General features: G+C 48.9%; 1 protein-coding gene across 7 annotated transcripts in view; it reads right to left on the reverse strand.

The window, feature by feature from the left end:
- Positions 1–19410, reverse strand: part of KCNG1 (potassium voltage-gated channel modifier subfamily G member 1) — a 141345-nt gene that overhangs the window by 63068 nt on the left and 58867 nt on the right. For all 7 annotated transcript variants that reach the window (XM_063958969.1, XM_063958966.1, XM_063958967.1 and 4 more), the window contains one exon: positions 35–840. In XM_063958969.1, coding sequence (XP_063815039.1) covers positions 35–793 — 759 coding nt within the window. In that variant the 5' untranslated portion in view covers positions 794–840. The remainder of the gene's footprint in view (positions 1–34; positions 841–19410) is intronic.

Raw genomic sequence — 19410 nt, forward strand, 5'->3', positions numbered from 1 at the left:
CAATATTGAATTACCAAAAACACAGAGGTCTTACTTTTTCCTCCTCTTCCCTTAAATCTGGCATGGTGCTGATGGAAAGATTCACCGCTGTGATTGTTACAAATAACACGGACAAACAAGCAAAGATTTTCCCAGGCAGTCCAGATTGCGGTTTCTCTACCATGTCTCCAAGGTGACGCATACACATGTTTAATCGGCTCTCATCCTCGGGCTCTGATGGGTTTTCATTCTCGATCAGCTCATCCTCCCGTAGGTTGAGTTCTGCAAACTCCTCCATCTTCTGAATGTACCTTCTTTTACAACACCACTCCAGATTGTTCTCCTCAATTCCCCAATACAGGAGCTCCTCTTGGAAAGAAAGAGCGCACATTTCACGCAGGAGCCGCAATTTCCCCACACGCAGGAAAGTCAGGATAGTTCTGAAAGCGCCAGGATTTCGATCAAAGAAAAACTCATTGCAAGTCACATCGTAATCATCACAAATACTTAAAATCTCATCAAAATTGCTGCATAGCTTAAGCTGTCCCAAGCGTGTTAGCGGAAACTCTTCAAGAGTTGTCCATGGAAGTAAATACCTGATGCCGCCCACATTTATAATGGCGTGGTGCTTGCGGTCATCGACGTGGACACTCTTAAAAAGGTCCTCTCCTGGCTGAATGAGCCTGGCCCTCTTGTAAAATATTCCTTTTAGAGATTCTGCCTCCGTGAAGAAGCTCTGGTTGAAAGATGTGTCTGAAGCGCAGCTTAGAGCACTATAGTCATAGTCTGAATTTTCCCCTCCGAGAAGAGTCATAATGATCTCTGTCAATCACATCCTGTGGATGCTTTACAAGTAGAATTCTATGATAGAGAAAAGAGGATTTAAAACTATTGTTTATACATACAGATAATATACACACTTAATTCTTAAGGTCATTAGGTTGCTATGTGTTCACATCTAAAGTGTCTGTGTACTATAATCTGTAACTCAGCAAGTTTAATATAAAAAGTCACAAGTAAAAATAGGAATTTATTACCTACCGGTAATTTCTTTTCTCCTAGTCCGTAGTGGATACTCGGGTCTTGTACTTTAGTATCATGGGGTATAGATCGGGTCCACTGGAGCCTGGCACTTTAAAACTTTTAGTGTGTGTATGTGTGTGCTGGCTCCTCCCCTCTATGCCCCTCCTACCAGACTCAGTCTAGGAAAACTGTACCCGAGGAGACGGACATAATGGGGGTGATTCAGAGATGATCGTAGTTGTGCTAAATTTAGCACAGCTATGATCAGGCACACTGGCATGCGAGGGGACGCCCCGCATGTCAGTCCCTGCTCCGTTGCATCAGTACAAAAGCATCGCACAGCGGCAATGCTTTTGTATTTCAGGAGTAGCTACCGGCCACCGCAGCTCCTGCGCGCTGGCCGGCAGCTACTTGCCACTCCCCGGGTTGCAGTGGCCCGCCCCCGGCATGGTCTGGCCACACGTGCATTGGCCGGAATGCGCCTCTTAAACAGCGGCTTAATGTCGCCGTCCTGCTTCCTCCCACCCATCAACCGCCTCTGTCTGTCAATCAGGCAGAGGCGATTGCTAGCTAAAGACAGCCGTAGGCTGTCTGGCATGCGCCGGCGCATGCGCAGTTCAGGCCTCATTGCTGCTGTGCGAACACGCTCGGCACAACTGTAGGGCCGACACACCCCGGACAACCGCCCAGGAGGACCCCACCGATCTTGTCGAGTGGGCCTGAATAGATGTCGGCAAGGGCAGAGCCACCGACATATAGGCCTGTTGAATGGTCAACCTGAGCCAACGAGCAATAGATTGCTCAGAAGCAGGCCGACCAATCTTGGAGGCATCATAAAGGACAAACAGCGAGTCAGACTTCCGATGATGGGCCATCTTTTTGACATAAATCTTCAGAGCCCTGAGCACATCCAAGGTCTCAGGGCCAACAGAAGCGTCAGACAACACCGGAACCATTATAGGCTGATTCACATGAAAAGCCGACATCACCTTAGCCAAAAATTGAGGACGGGTCCTCAGTTCTGCCCTGTCTTCATGAAAAATCAAATAAGGGCTCTTACAGGATAAGGCCCCTAATTCGGAGACCCGCCTGGCAGACGCCAAAGCCAATAACATCACCGTCTTTAAGGTGAGAAATTTCAACTCCACCCTATGTAAGGGTTCAAACCAGTCCGATTGGAGAAAGGACAGAACAACATTGAGGTCCCATGGAGCCGTGGGAGGTACAAAGGGCGGTTGTATATGAAGAACTCCCTTTAGGAAAATCTGGACTTCTGGCAACAGGGCAACTTGTTTTTTGAAGGAAATGGAGAGCGCCAAAATCTGGACTTTGATTGAGCCTAAACGTAGGCCCATATCCACACCCGCTTGCAGGAAAAGTAGAAAACGACCAATTCTAAATTCAACGGGAGAAACCGTTCTACTTTCACACCAGGAAACATACTTTTTTTCCAGATACGATGATAATGCTTTGATGTCACCATCTTCCTGGCCTGGACCATGGTGGAAATAACCCTGGAGGGAAGACCCTTTCTTGCTAGAATCTCCCTCTCAACTTCCAAACCATCAAATGTAGCCGCTGTAAGTCTGGATAGACGAACGGGCCTTGCTGAAGAAGATCGTCTTGGAGTGGCAGAGGCCTGGGATTCTCTAGAGACATGGTCAGGAGGTCCGAGTACCACGCCCGTTGAGGCCAATCCGGGGCAATTAGAATTTCTCTTCTTAGTCTTTTTAGAACCCTTGGGATTAGCAGTAGAGGAGGGAACAGGTATACATACTGGTACATCTAGTGTCATCAGCGCGTCCACTGCTACAGCCTGCGGATCTCTCATTCTGGAACAGTAACGGCATAGCTTCTTGTTGAGACGAGAAGCCATCAGATCTGTGGACACCCCCACCGGTGAATTATCCATTGAAACACCTGGGGATGTAGGCCCCATTTCCCCGGATGGAGGTCATGTCTGCTGAGGAAGTCCGCTTCCCAGTTGTCCACGCCTGGAATGAATATGGCGGAAATGCCATTGCGCTGGCCTCCGCACAGAGGAGGATTCTTGACACCTCTCACATCGCCGCTCTGCATCTTGTTTCCCCTTGTCGGTTTATGTATGCCACTGCCGTGGCTTTGTCTGACTGAACCTGGATCGCCCTATCCATCAGGAGATGAGAAGCCTGCAGAAGGGCATTGTAAATTGCCCTGAGTTCCAGGATGTTTATCGGCAGAGCCAATTCCTGTCTCGACCATATCCCCTGGAACTGGAACCCTTGGGTCACAGTACCCCCAACACCGAAGGCTGGCATCTGTTGTCAGTAGAATCCATGAGTGGATATTGAAACTCCTGCCCTCTACCAGGTGAGGCACTTGTAGCCACCATAATAGAGAAATTATGGAGACAAGGTCACTACCCGATGTATGTGAAGGTGAGAACCTGACCATTTGTCTAGTAGATCCAGTTGAAATGGCCGGGCATGGCATCTGCCGTACTGGATTGCCTTGTAAGCAGCCACCATCTTGCCCAGTAAGCGGATGCAAAGATATATGGACACCTTGCGAAGACTGATGACCAAGCTGACCATAGCCTGGATAGCTAAGGCCTTGTCCATTGGAAGAAACACCTTTTGAGACACTGTATCCAGTATCATTCCCAGGAACTGAAGACGCTGGGTCGGTTCCAGGTGAGATTTCTGGAAATGTAAGATCCACCCATGATCCGTGAGTAGGCGAGTAGTCAGATCGATGCTGTGTAGCAGATGTTCCCTGGAACTATGTTTACTCCCATCATGCACAGTTACAGCATCATCTCCATGACCTTGGTGAAGACCCTCAGAGCTGTGGATAATCCAAAGGGTAAGGCCTGAAACTGGAAATGGTTGTCCAATATGGCGAACTTAAGGTAATCCTGATAAGGCCACATGGGAATGTGAAGGTAAGCATCCTTGACATCCAGAGACACCAGGAACTCCCCCTCTTCCAGAGCGGACACCACCGCCCTCAGGGACTCCATCTTGAATTTGAACACCCGCAGATACGGGTTCAGAGACTTCAGGTTCAAGATGGGGTGAACCGAACCGTCTGGTTTGGGAACGACAAAAAGACTGGTGTAAAACCCCTTTTGCGTAACGGAGGAGGCACAGGAACTACCACAAAATCTGTTGAATAGCCTCTTGCAAGGTAACTTTTGCTGCTGATAAAGCTGGTAAGCCCGACTTGAAAAACCTGTGAGGAAGTAGTGTTTGGAATTCCAGCCGGTATCCATGGGAAATGAGGTCCCTCACCAAAGGATCCCGGCAGGACTCCGCCCACACTAGGGTGAAGTGATGAAGGCGAGCACCTACCTGAAAGTCGCCTTGTCGCTGGGGCCAACCGTCAAGCAGAGGATCCGGTGGTCTGGTCCAGGGAGACAACAGGTGCAGGTTTATGGAACTTACCATGAGGTCCTCTGGAAGTGGTGGAGACCCCTCGGCCCCTGCCTCTGAACCTTGCCACACGAAAGGACTGCAAGGATGGTCCGGTGTAAAAACGTCTAGAAGGTGGCGCAGCCGACGGCAGATAGGTACTTACCCGCCGTTGCTTGGGAGATCCACTTATTCAATTCATCTCCAAACAAGGCATCACTTGTAAAGGGAAGATTTTCTACACACTTTTTGGAATCGGCGTCCGCCGCCCATTGACGTAACCGCAGAGCTCTGCGCGCTGAAACTGCCATGGCAGTAGTGCGCCCATTAATCTTTCACAACTCCTTTACAGCCTCGCTCATAAAATTTGCAGCATCCTGTATATGTTGCAGCAGGGTAAAAACCTCATCCCGGGGCAGAGCGTCTAAACCATCACTAACTATCAGACCACTTTACCACAGCCCTGGAGATCCTACCGCAAACTATTGTGGGGCGCTGTGCTGCGCCTGCTGCTGTATAAATGGCCTTGAGCATTGTCTCAATTTTACAGTCAGCAGCTCCTTCAGGGATACAGCCACAGGGACAGGCAGTACCAATTTTTTTTGACAGTCTGGATACAGATGTATCGACCGACGGGGGTTTTTCCCAGACCTTCCTATCCTTAGCTGGAAGGGGAAAGGTAGATAAAAACCTCTGAGGAATTTTTTATCAGGGTTTAACCAAGCCTCCTTGGCCACGGAGTTTAACTCCTTAGACACCGGAAAGGTAGCTGAACTCTTGGGTCTTACATTAACGTATAACTCCTCATCTGGTTCCGCCTCCGGGTCCGGTGTGAAGGACCTCTCTTATGGCAAAAATGAGGGTCTCCACCCCATGGGACAGAGAGCTGTCCTCGTCCATGTCATCATCATCCACATCTGGCTGATCAGAATCGGACTGTAAAACCTGTGGCAGTGAGCGTTTGTGTGAAGCCACTATAGGGGGCTGTGAAGCCTTCCTGGAATCTGCTGCCTTAGTCACACAATCAATTGAGTGTTTTAACACCTGTCTCTCCCTTTTAGCTACAGCTAGTTCAGAAATGACATTGTGAATCATGCTCTTAAGGCTGTCCAACCAGTCAGGTGCCTGTGAGCTGGGCCCTTGAGGAGACAAGGAACATTGCTCACACATGAGAGACCCCGCTGAAGACGAGGTAGAATTACAAGCAGCACATATAACCAAGTCTTCAGACATTATACAGGAAACAACAGTCCAGCCCATTGCCCAACACCCCACACAGACCCTAGAGAGCCCTTTGGAGTGACACTGAGGAGCAGACTCAGCATACAGAACACAGCAGCACAATGTGTAAAATCAGCGTAGCGGTGTTACTGCTGACGTGCCCCCCCTGTCTATGACCCCCTGTTCAGACAGTCTGTAACAGCCTGGGTCCTGGAGTAGCAGCGTGCATGCAGCCTTGGTGATACGCAGCAGCAGGAAAATGGCGCCTTCCCACCGCTGGTCCCGCTCTGGGAAGCCCCACCCCTTGCAATGGTGTGCGGTCCCTGACAAGATTATACTGACCACAAGTGTAAAACACCTCTGAAATGTAATTTACAGTCCACACAAAGCCTTAGAGAACAGTGCGCACTGCTGGGCAATAGCCCTGAGCCAGTTCCGTCCGCTCGGGGCACCGCAGCTCCGTGCCCGTGACCGCCGAATGACATGCCGCCAAACTGCACCGGGGACCCGCTAACCGGAACCCTGGTGTAACACTGACCGCACCTGGTCTTCGGCATCTGTTAGAGGGTGGCAGCTAGCTGCTGGTGTGGGCACATATACTCACGATGAGTGATCAGCACCTCAGGAGCTCAGTGTCCTGTCAGCTGGGATTACGAACCATTAACACTCAGGAGGTTGGTTCGGTCCCCTCTAAGTCCCATGAAGCAGATAGTCTGTCTGCCAAGCAGAGCAACCTGAAAATAATAAGATTTTAAACCTACCGGTAAATCTATTTCTCCTAGTCCGTAAAGGATGCTGGGGACTCCGTAAGGACCATGGGGTATAGACGGGCTCCGCAGGAGACATGGGCACTACAAAGAACTTTAGAATGGGTGTGCACTGGCTCCTCCCTCTATGCCCCTCCTCCAGACCTCAGTTAGAGAAACTGTGCCCAGAGGAGATGGACAATACGAGGAAAGGATTTTGTTAATCTAAGGGCAAGATTCATACCAGCCCACACCATCCACACCGTATAACCTGGAATATACACAACCAGTTAACAGTATGAACAAAACAGTATCAGCTAAAGACTGGTCTCAACTGTAACATAACCCTTATGTAAGCAACAACTATATACAAGCCTTGCAGAATTTGTCCGCACTGGCACGGGCACCCAGCATCCTCTATGGACTAGGAGAAAAATATTTACCCGTAGATTTAAAATCTTATTTTCTCTTACGTCCTAGAGGATGCTGGGTACTCCGTAAGGACCATGGGGATTATACCAAAGCTCCAAAACGGGCGGGAGAGTGTGGATGACTCTGCAGCACCGATTGAGCAAACATGAGGTCCTCGTCAGCCAGGGTATCAAACTTGTAGAATTTTGCAAAGGTGTTTGAACCTGACCAAGTTGCCGCTCGGCAAAGCTGTAATGCCGAGACGCCTCGGGCAGCCGCCCAAGATGAGCCCACCTTCCTAGTGGAATGGGCCTTTACCGAATTTGGTAACGGCAATCCAGCCGTAGAATGAGCCTGCTGAATCGTGTTACAGATCCAGCGAGCAATAGTCTGCTTTGAAGCAGGAGCGCCAACCTTGTTGGCTGCATACAGGACAAACAGTGCCTCTGTTTTCCTAACTAGAGCCGTTCTGGCTACATAAATTTTCAACGCCCTGACCACATCAAGGGACGCGGAATCCTCCAAGTCCCGCGTAGCGACAGGCACCACAATAGGTTGGTTCATATGAAAAGAGGAAACCACCTTAGGCAAAAATTGATGACGAGTCCGCAACTCAGCTCTATCCACATGGAAAATCAGATAGGGGCTTTTATGAGACAAAGCCGCCAACTCAGACACTCGCCTTGCCGATGCCAAGGCCAACAACATGACCACCTTCCAAGTGAGATACTTTAATTCCACGGATTGAAGAGGCTCAAACCAGGGAGACTTAAGGAAGCATAACACCACGTTAAGGTCCCATGGTGCCACTGGAGGCACAAAAGGAGGCTGGATATGCAGCACTCACTTCACAAAAGTCTGGACTTCTGGGAGAGAAGCCAATTCCTTCTGAAAGAAAATGGATAGGGCCGAAATCTGAACCTTAATGGAGCCTAATTTTAGGCCCATATTCACCCAAGTCTGTAGGAAGTGGAGAAAACGGCCCAGATGGAAATCTTCCAGAGGAGTATTCTTGGTTTCACACCAAGAGACATAATTCCTCCAGATACGGTGATAATGTTTCGCTGTCACCTCCTTCCTAGCCTTTATCACAGTAGGGATGACCTCATCCGGAATGCCCTTCCCTGCTAGGATCTGGCGTTCAACCGCCATGCCGTCAAACGCAGCCGCGGTAAGTCTTGGAAAAGACAGGGCCCCTGTTGCAACAGGTCCTCTCTGAGAATAAGCGGCCACGGATCTTCTGTGAGCATTTCCTGCAGATCCGGATACCAGGCCCTTCGAGGCCAATCTGGAACAATGAGAATTGTCTGTACTCCTTTTCGTCTTATGATTCTCAATTCTTTTGAGATGAGAGGAAGAGGAGGGAACACATAGACCGACTGAAACACCCACGGTGTCACCAGGGCGTCCACTGCTACTGCCTGAGGGTCCCTTGACCTGGCACAATACCACGGAAGCTTTTTGTTGAGGCGTGATGCCATCATGTCTATTTGAGGAAGTCCCCAAAGACTTGCTATTTCTGCAAAGACTTCTTGATGAAGACCCCACTCTCCTGGATGGAGATCATGTCTGCTGAGGAAGTCTGCTTCCCAGTTGTCCACTCCCGGAATGAATACCGCTGACAGAGCGCTTACGTGATTTTCCGCCCAGCGCAGAATCATGGTGGCTTCCGCCATTGCCACTCTGCTCCTTGTCCCGCCTTGGCGGTTTACATGAGTCACGGCTGTGATGTTGTCTGATTGAATCAGAACCGGTAGGCTGTGATGTTGTCTGATTGAATCAGAACCGGTAGGTCGTGAAGAAGATTCTCCGCTTGACGGAGGCCGTTGAATATGGCCCTCAATTCCAGTACGTTGATGTGTAGACAAGCCTCCTGGCTTGACCACAGTCCCTGGAAGTTTCTTCCCAGTGTCACGGCTCCCCATCCTCGGAGGCTCGCGTCCGTGGTCACCAGAACCCAGTCTTGAATGCCGAACCTGCGACCCTCTAGAAGGTGAGTACTCTGCAGCCACCACAAGAGAGATACCCTGGCCCTGGGGGACAGGCTGATCTTCTGATGAATATGTAGATGGGACCCGGACCACTTGTCCAGAAGATCCCACTGAAAAGTCCTCGCATGGAACCTGCCGAAGGGAATGGCCTCGTAAGACGCCACCATCTTTCCCAGAACTTGAGTGCATTGATGGGCCGACACCCTTTTCGGCTTCAACAGGTCCCTGACCAAGCTTTGGAGTTCCTGGGCCTTTTCCATCGGGAGAAAAACCCTTTTTTGTTCCGTGTCCAGACTCATGCCTAAGAAAGGCAATCGGATCGTTGGAACCAACTGTGACTTTGGTAGATTGAGAATCCAGCCGTGCTGCTGCAACACCCTCAGGAAGAGTGACACATTGTTCAGCAACTGTTCTCTTGATCTCGCTTTTATCAGGAGATCGTCCAAGTACGGGATAATTGTGACTCCCTGCTTGCGCAAGAGCACCATCATTTCCGCCATTACCTTGGTGAAAATCCTCGGGCCGTGGAAAGTCCAAACGGCAACGTCTGGAATTGGTAATGACAATCCTATACAGCAAACCTCAGGAACGCCTGATGAGGAGGATATATGGGGACATGAAGGTATGCATCCTTTATGTCCAGAGACACCATATAATCCCCCCCTTCCAGGCTGGCGATGACCGCTCTGAGCGATTCCATCTTGAATTTGAACCTGTTCAAGTATAGGTTAAGGATTTTAAATTCAGAATGGGTCTGACCGAACAGTCCGGTTTCGGGACCACAAACAGGGTTGAGTAGTACCCCGTCCCCTGTTGAAGCAGGGGAACTTTGACCACCACTTGTTGAAGACACAGTTTTTGAATTGCACTTAAAACTACCTCCCTCACTGGGGAAGAAGCTGGTAGGGCCGATTTGAAAAACCGTTGAGGAGGCACATCTTCGAATTCCAGCTTGTAACCCTGGGAAACAATTTCTATTGCCCAGGGATCCACCTGTGATTGTTCCCAGACGTGGCTGAAAAGTCGAAGACGTGCCCCCACTGGGGCGGACTCCTCAGCGGAGCCCCAGCGTCATGCAGTGGATTTAGTAGAAGCCGGGGAGGACTTCTGCTCATGGGAACTAGCTGTAGCTGGCAGCTTTTTCCCTCTGCCCTTACCTCTGGCGAGAAAGGAAGATCCCCGTCCTCTTTTGGATTTATGCGACCGAAAGGACTGCATCTGATAATGTGGCGTTTTCTTTGGCTGTGAGGAAACATAAGGTAAAAAAGCGGATTTACCTGCGGTAGCTGTGGAAACCAGGTCCGTGAGACCTTCCCCAAATAAGTCCTCACCCTTGTAAGGCAAAACTTCCATATGCCTCTTTGAGTCTGCATCACCCGTCCACTGGCGGGTCCACAGGGCTCGCCTAGCAGAAATCGCCATGGCGTTGGCTCTGGAACCCAGTAGGCCAACGTCTCTCTGAGCATCTCTCATATATAGGACAGCATCCTTTATATGACCCAAGGTCAGTAAAATGGTATCTTTATCCAGGGTATCAATGTCAGCAGACAAGGTATCTGTCCACGCTGCTACAGCGCTACAAACCCAAGCCGACGCTACCGCCGGTCTGAGCAAGGTACCAGTATGTGTATAAATTTACTTCAAGGTAGTCTCCTGCCTGCAATCAGCAGGATCCTTGAGGGCTGCGGTATCTTGCGACGGCAGCGCCACCTTTTTGGATAAGCGCGTTAACGCCTTGTCCACCATGGGTGAGGATTACGCCATAAGAATCCTTTTGGGAATCTGCAGTTTCTTGTCTGGAGTTTCCCAAGCCCTTTCAAACAACTCATTTAACTCATGGGAAGGGGGGAAAGTAACCTCCGGTTTCTTTTCTTTAAACATGTGGACCCTCGTGTCAGGTACAGAGGGGTCATCCGTGATATGCAACACATCTTTTATTGCAATAAACATATAATGAATACTTTTTGCCAACTTTGGCTGCAACCTCGCATCATTGTAGTCGACACTGGAGTCAGTGTCTGCTATTTGGGATAGTGGGCGCTTCTGAGACCCAGAAGGGCCCTGTGACATAGTAAAAGGCAAGGATGGACTCCCTGCATTTTCCCTGGACTCTGCTTTGTCCAACGTTTTATGTAATAAATTCACATTTGCATTTGAAACATTCCACATATCCAACCAATCAGGTGTCGCGTTGCCGATGGAGACACCACACTCATTTGCTCCACCTCCTCCCTAGAAGAGCCTTCCGCTTCAGACATGCCGACACACGCGTACCGACACCCCCACACACTCAGGGAAATATCCAATCTGGAGACAGTCCCCCAATAAGGCCCTTTGGAGAGACAGAGAGATAGTATGCCAGCACACACCCAGCGCCAATGACCCTGGAAAACAATTTCCCAGACACACAGCGCTTTAATATTATTCAATATACCTTCACGGCCAAATTAAGTCTCCCCCCCCCCCCTCTTTTTAAGCCCTCTGTCACCGTGTTCAGCAGGGGAGAGTCCGGGGAGCCAGCTTCTCTGCAGTGTGCTGTGGAGAAAATGGCGCTGGTCAGTGCTGTGGACTCAAGCTCTGCCCCCTCAGCGGCGGCCTTCGGTCCCGCTCAAACACACAATACTGGCGGGGGATTTGTATATATATATATTGCCTCCGCAGCCCATATATACTAAAATGCCAGCCTAGAGGTTTTATATTGCTGCCCAGGGCGCACCCCCTGCGCCCTGCACCCATCCGTGCCTCAGTGTGTGTTGTGTGTGGGAGCAATGGCGCGCAGCGGTACCTCAGTGAAGATCAGAAGTCTTCTGCCGCCTGTGATGTCTTCTTTCTTCTAATACTCACCCGGCTTCTATCTTCTGGCTCTGCAAGGAGGACGGCGGCGCGGCTCCGGGACAAACGGCAAGGGTGAGACCTGCGTTCCAATCCCTCTGGAGCTAATGGTGTCCAGTAGCCTAAGAAGCAGAGACTATCACTTAAATAGGTCTGCTTCTCTCTCCTCAGTCCCACGATGCAGGGAGCCTGTTGCCAGCAGGGCTCCCTGAAAATAAAAAACCTAACAAAATTCTTTTAATCAGAGAAACTCAGGAGAGCTCCCCTGTAGTGCACCCAATCTCCTCTGGGCACAGGATCTAACTGAGGTCTGGAGGAGGGGCATAGCGGGAGGAGCCAGTGCACACCCATTCTAAAGTTCTTTGTAGTGCCCATGTCTTCTGCGGAGCCCGTCTATACCCCATGGTCCTTACGGAGTCCCCAGCATCCTCTACTACATAAGAGAAAATAAACTAAATGACATTTAAAAGAAAAATCTCTGGAGCTCCAGAGAAGTGCACCCGGCTCCTTGGGCACATTTTTTCTAAACTGAGTCTGGTAGGAGGGGCATAGAGGGGAGGAGCCAGCACACACATACACACACTAAAAGTTTTAAAGTGCCAGGCTCCAGTGGACCCGATCTATACCCCATGGTACTAAAGTACAAGACCCCAGTAACCACTAGGACGTAAGAGAAATTACCTTGCAGGACTTTGTCAATATACAGTACATGTAAGTTACGGGAGGCAGTCAATTTACTGGCTGAAGGAATCCTGGCTGTCAGGATACTGATGCCGTAATCCCGACAACCGGTGAATCAAGACCGCCGGCTGTTATCCCCACTTGGGTGGTGGTCGACGCCACCACCCGAGGGCTCGCCACCGGGCCCGAAGCATGGCGAGTGCAGCGAGCTCTTGAGGGGACACGCTGCGCTCGCCACAGGTATTCCATCTGTCTCCTGACAGCCGGGATATCATACTGATCCCGTAAGTTATATCAACTTAACACTTCCTGTTTCCATGCAAAATGTATTGAAGCAAAATCAGGGATGGACATGGTGACAAAACATGTGACATGGTGACCACGGGAAGACCCTCACCTGTGCACTCAGCCCCTGATTTGGGTTTTGTGCAGTAGCCTAAAGCTGGGTACACACTGGATGATATATTGTCTGATCGAACTGCCAATACACTGTATTGATAGCGGGTCGATGTGTGTGTACACCCGATATGGCTGTAAACAAAGTAGTTCACAGAAATATTGTGTTGCCCAAGCAGCACTACCGATGCCCGATATATATCTGCAGACCGCCGGTACACTGGCTGCAGGTCACAGCTGGGCAGACACATTCAAATGCACGCCCAGCTATGACGTCAGGACGAAATATCGAGCAGCCGATCGGTAAGTGTACATGCTTACCTGAATCAGCCGAGCGGTTGTCAAGTTGCTCCAGTGTGTACCCAGCTTAACTCTTTGTTGTGTACACCAGAGCCGTAAGCACTAAGGAAGGGGGAGTTATGAAACCTTCTAAAGAGGACAATTGTAGATGTTATCCATAGCAACTAATCATATTCAAGTATAAAATTAAAGCTAAAATGTGATTGGTTGCAAAGGACATAACTTGTCGTCATTAAAAAAAAATGTAAATCTCCTTCATTAATATGAGTATCTAGTCTAATAAAAGTAACATTTATCATTTACTGTCATTATTAATTACTGTGTTGGGGGCACGCAATCTGGTGTATTACGGATTTGTGGGAACAAAGGTGGGTTTAATGAAAACAATGTTTTGTAAATATTTGTACATGGACTGCCAAGAAATTAATGCCAATGTGCACTGCTTGCGTGGCAATTCATTTGCCATGCACGGATCACAAGTTTTAAAACATAAACTTAATGACACCTACATTTTGCATAAATGTGTACAGAATGAAATGAATCATATATGAAAATCAATGCAAATTTCAATACACATAGACCAAGCTGCTTTGGCTGCTCAGCAGAGTAAGTGACGCAGTACAGCTGGGGACAGTGGTGACAAACAGGGCTGCATAAGGAAGATTATTTATTAAGGAACATGAGATGGAAAAGCACTGACAATAACGTATCCTCTAAATAAATGGATGAAAGAACACACTTAGAGTGAGCACAAAGTATTAAGAAGCATTTTATTGATGAGATTAATCTTTTTATTAAATCTCCACATTAGCCAAGAATTCTTGGGTGTTAGCCACAAGTCTAGAGGAATTATGAGTGGGACGTCTACACCAGCTGAACGAGATAATGTCTGTAACACAGATAACACAGAGATATAAGATGGCGTTACTATCTCCAGCATTGTTCCAATACACGTTTACCACAGCAAGACATCTCTACAAATGATGGGTACCATCTTGCATGAGAAAGAGACTTGGCTACAACAAAACACACATATAGTTCTTCTGCCTATAGCTGTCCCTAATTCTACCAACGTACATGATTGATACATACAGGTGAAACTCAGAAAATAAGAATAACGTGCAAAAGTTAATTTTTTTCAGTAATTCAACTTAAAAGGTGAAACTAATATATTATATAGACTCATTACATGCAAAGTGAGATATTTCAAGCCTTTATTTGTTATAATTTTGATGATTGTGGTTTACAGCTTAAGATACCCCCAAATCCAATATATCAGAAAATTAGAACATTACATAAAATCAATAAAAAAAGGATTTTAATTACAGAAATGTCGGTCCTCTGAAAAGTATAATCATGCATGCACTCAGTACTTGGTTTAGGCCCCTTTTGCATGAATTACTGCCTCAGTGCAGCGTGGCATGGATTCTATCAGCCTGTGGCACTGCTGAGATGTTATGGAAGACCAGGATGCATCAGTAGCGGCCTTCAGCTCTTCTGTGGTTGCACAGAGATTTCCTTTCCTCTGTGATGGATGGCTTGCGCACCATAACAAGTGAGTGAGTGATTCGATGCCGTGTCCTACGACGCAAGCAGGATCACTACTGCAGAAGGAGGTGTCTGCTTGTAATAGGTGCCTCCTATCTATTCTAAAACATTATACAATTAAAAATAAGAATTTACTTACCGATAATTCTATTTCTCATAGTCCGTAGTGGATGCTGGGGACTCCGAAAGGACCATGGGGAATAGCGGCTCCGCAGGAGACTGGGCACAAAAGTAAAAGCTTTAGGACTACCTGGTGTGCACTGGCTCCTCCCCCTATGACCCTCCTCCAAGCCTCAGTTAGGATACTGTGCCCGGACGAGCGTACACAATAAGGAAGGATTTTGGATCCCGGGTAAGACTCATACCAGCCACACCAATCACACCGTACAACTTGTGATCTGAACCCAGTTAACAGCATGATAACAGAGGAGCCTCTGAAAAGATGGCTCACAACAATAATAACCCGATTTTTGTAACAATAACTATGTACAAGTATTGCAGACAATCCGCACTTGGGATGGGCGCCCAGCATCCACTACGGACTATGAGAAATAGAATTATCGGTAAGTAAATTCTTATTTTCTCTGACGTCCTTGTGGATGCTGGGGACTCCGAAAGGACCATGGGGATTATACCAAAGCTCCCAAACGGGCGGGAGAGTGCGGATGACTCTGCAGCACCGAATGAGAGAACTCCAGGTCCTCCTCAGCCAGGGTATCAAATTTGTAGAATTTAGCAAACGTGTTTGCCCCTGACCAAGTAGCTGCTCGGCAAAGTTGTAAAGCCGAGACCCCTCGGGCAGCCGCCCAAGATGAGCCCACTTTCCGTATGGAATGGGCTTTTACAGATTTTGGCTGTGGCAGGCCTGCCACAGAATGTGCAAGCTGAATTGTACTACAAATCCAACGAGCAATAGTCTGCTTAGAAGCAGGAGCACCCAGCTTGTTGGGTGCATACAGGATAAACAGCGAGTCAGATTTTCTGACTCCAGCCGTCCTGGAAACATATATTTTCAGGGCCCTGACTACGTCCAGCAACTTGGAATCCTCCAAGTCCCTAGTAGCCGCAGGTACCACAATAGGCTGGTTTAAGTGAAACGCTGAAACCACCTTAGGGAGAAATTGAGGATGAGTCCTCCATTCTGCCCTGTCCGTATGAAAAATTAGGTAAGGGCTTTTATAGGATAAAGCCGCCAATTCTGAGACACGCCTGGCTGAAGCCAGGGCTAACAGCATTACCACTTTCCATGTGAGATATTTTAAGTCCACAGTGGTGAGTGGTTCAAACCAATGTGATTTTAGGAACCCCAAAACTACATTGAGATCCCAAGGTGCCACTGGAGGCACAAAAGGAGGCTGTATATGCAGTACCCCCTTGACAAACGTCTGAACTTCAGGAACTGAAGCTAGTTCTTTTTGGAAGAATATCGACAGGGCCGAAATTTGAACCTTAATGGACCCTAATTTTAGGCCCATAGACAGTCCTGTTTGCAGGAAATGCAGGAAACGACCCAGTTGAAATTCCTCTGTAGGGGCCTTCCTGGCCTCACACCACGCAACATATTTACGACAAATACGGTGATAATGTTGCACAGTTACATCCTTCCTGGCTTTGATCAGGGTAGGGATGACTTCATCCGGAATGCCTTTTTCCTTCAGGATCCGGCGTTCAACCGCCATGCCGTCAAACGCAGCCGCGGTAAGTCTTGGAACAGACAGGGTACCTGCTGGAGCAGGTCCTTTCTTAGAGGTAGAGGCCACGGGTCTTCCGTGAGCATCTCTTGAAGTTCCGGGTACCAAGACCTTCTTGGCCAATCCGGAGCCACGAGTATAGTCCTTACTCCTCTCCTTCTTATGATTCTCAGTACCTTGGGTATGAGAGGCAGAGGAGGGAACACATACACTGACTGGTACACCCACGGTGTTACCAGAGCGTCCACAGCTATTGCCTGAGGGTCCCTTGACCTGGCGCAATATCTCTGTTTACGTGGGCGACTGCCGTGATGTTGTCCGACTGGATCAACACCGGCTGACCCTGAAGCAGAGGCCTTGCCTGACTTAGGGCATTGTAAATGGCCCTTAGTTCCAGGATATTTATGTGAAGTGACGTTTCCATGCTTGACCACAAGCCCTGGAAATTTCTTCCCTGTGTGACTGCTCCCCAGCCTCTCAGGCTGGCATCCGTGGTCACCAGGACCCAGTCCTGAATGCCGAATCTGCGGCCCTCTAGAAGATGAGCACTCTGCAACCACCACAGGAGAGACACCCTTGTCCTTGGAGACAGGGTTATCCGCTGATGCATTTGAAGATGCGATCCGGACCATTTGTCCAGCAGATCCCACTGAAAAGTTCTTGCGTGGAATCTGCCGAATGGAATCGCTTCGTAAGAAGCCACCATTTTTCCCAGGACCCTTGTGCATTGATGCACTGACACTTGGCCTGGTTTTAGGAGGTTCCTGACTAGGTCGGATAACTCCCCGGCTTTCTCCTCCGGGAGAAACACCTTTTTCTGGACTGTGTCCAGAATCATCCCTAGGAACAGCAGACGTGTCGTCGGAATCAGCTGCAATTTTGGAATATTTAGAATCCACCCGTGCTGTCGTAGTACTACTTGAGATAGTGCTACTCCGACCTCTAACTGTTCTCTGGACCTTGCCCTTATCAGGAGATCGTCCAAGTAAGGGATAATTAAGACGCCTTTTCTTCGAAGAAGAATCATCATTTCGGCCATTACCTTGGTAAAGACCCGGGGTGCCGTGGACAATCCAAATGGCAGCGTCTGAAACAGATAGTGACAGTTCTGTACCACAAACCTGAGGTACCCTTGGTGAGAAGGGCAAATTGGGACATGGAGGTAAGCATCCTTGATGTCCAGAGACACCATATAGTCCCCTTCTTCCAGGTTCGCTATCACTGCTCTGAGTGACTCCATCTTGAATTTGAACCTTTGTATGTAAGTGTTCAAGGATTTCAGATTTAAAATAGGTCTCACCGAGCCGTCCGGCTTCGGTACCACAAACAGCGTGGAATAATACCCCTTTCCCTGTTGTAGGAGGGGTACCTTGATTATCACCTGCTGGGAATACAGCTTGTGAATGGCTTCCAATACCGCCTCCCTGTCGGAGGGAGACGTTGGTAAAGCAGACTTCAGGAACCGGCGAGGGGGAGACGTCTCGAATTCCAATTTGTACCCCTGAGATACTACCTGCAGGATCCAGGGGTCCACTTGCGAGTGAGCCCACTGCGCGCTGAAATTCTTGAGACGGGCCCCCACCGTGCCTGAGTCCGCTTGTAAGGCCCCAGCGTCATGCTGAGGACTTGGCAGAAGCGGGGGAGGGCTTCTGTTCCTGGGAAGAGGCTGCCTGCTGCAGTCTTTTTCCCCTTCCTCTGCCCCGGGGCAGATATGAGTGGCCTTTTGCCCGCTTGCCCTTATGGGGACGAAAGGACTGAGCCTGAAAAGACGGTGTCTTTTTCTGCTGAGAGGTGACCTGGGGTAAAAAGGTGGATTTCCCAGCCGTTGCCGTGGCCACCAGGTCCGATAGACCGACCCCAAATAACTCCTCCCCTTTATACGGCAATACTTCCATATGCCGTTTGGAATCCGCATCACCTGACCACTGTCGCGTCCATAGCCCTCTTCTGGCAGAAATGGACAGCGCACTTACTCTTGATGCCAGAGTGCAAATATCCCTCTGTGCATCTCGCATATATAGAAATGCATCCTTTAAAAGCTCTATAGTCAATAATATACTGTCCCTGTCCAGGGTATCAATATTTTCAGTCAGGGAATCCGACCAAGCCACCCCAGCACTGCACATCCAGGCTGAGGCGATTGCTGGTCGCAGTATAATACCAGTATGTGTGTATATACTTTTTAGGATATTTTCCAGCTTCCTATCAGCTGGTTCCTTGAGGGCGGCCGTATCAGGAGACGGTAACGCCACTTGTTTTGATAAGCGTGTGAGCGCCTTATCTACCCTAGGGGGTGTTTCCCAACGTGCCCTAACCTCTGGCGGGAAAGGGTATAATGCCAATAATTTTTTAGAAATTAGCAGTTTTTTATCGGGGGAAACCCACGCTTCATCACACATCTCATTTAATTCATCTGATTCAGGAAAAACTACGGGTAGTTTTTTCACACCCCACATAATACCCTTTTTTGTGGTACTTGTAGTATCAGAAATTTTCAAAACCTCCTTCATTGCCGTGATCATGTAACGTGTGGCCCTACTGGAAAATACGTTTGTTTCCTCACTGTCGACACTGGAGTCAGTGTCCGTGTCTGGGTCTGTGTCGACCATCTGAGGTAACGGGCGCTTTAGAGCCCCTGACGGTGTTTGAGACGCCTGTACAGGTAATAACTGATTTGCCGGCTGTCTCATGTCGTCAACAGTCTTTTGTAAAGTGCTGACACTATCACGTAATTCCTTCCATAAGACCATCCAGTCAGGTGTCGACTCCCTAGGGGGTGACATCACTATTACAGGCAATTGCTCCGCCTCCACATCATTTTCCTCCTCATACATGTCGACACAACGTACCGACACACAGCACACACACAGGGAATGCTCTGATAGAGGACAGGACCCCACTAGCCCTTTGGGGAGACAGAGGGAGAGTTTGCCAGCACACACCAGAGCGCTATATATATACAGGGATAACCTTATATAAGTGTTTTTCCCTTATATAGCTGCTGTATAGATTTATCTGCCAAATTAGTGCCCCCCTCTCTTGTTTTACCCTGTTTCTGTAGTGCAGGACTGCAGGGGAGAGTCAGGGAGCTTCCCTCCAACGGAGCTGTGAGGAAAAATGGCGCCAGTGTGCTGAGGAGATAGGCTCCGCCCCCTTCTCGGCGGCCTTTCTCCCGCTTTTTTAAGGAAAAATTGGCAGG

The sequence above is a fragment of the Pseudophryne corroboree genome, chromosome 3, assembly GCF_028390025.1.
Source record: "Pseudophryne corroboree isolate aPseCor3 chromosome 3, aPseCor3.hap2, whole genome shotgun sequence".
Taxonomy (NCBI): Eukaryota; Metazoa; Chordata; class Amphibia; order Anura; family Myobatrachidae; genus Pseudophryne; species Pseudophryne corroboree.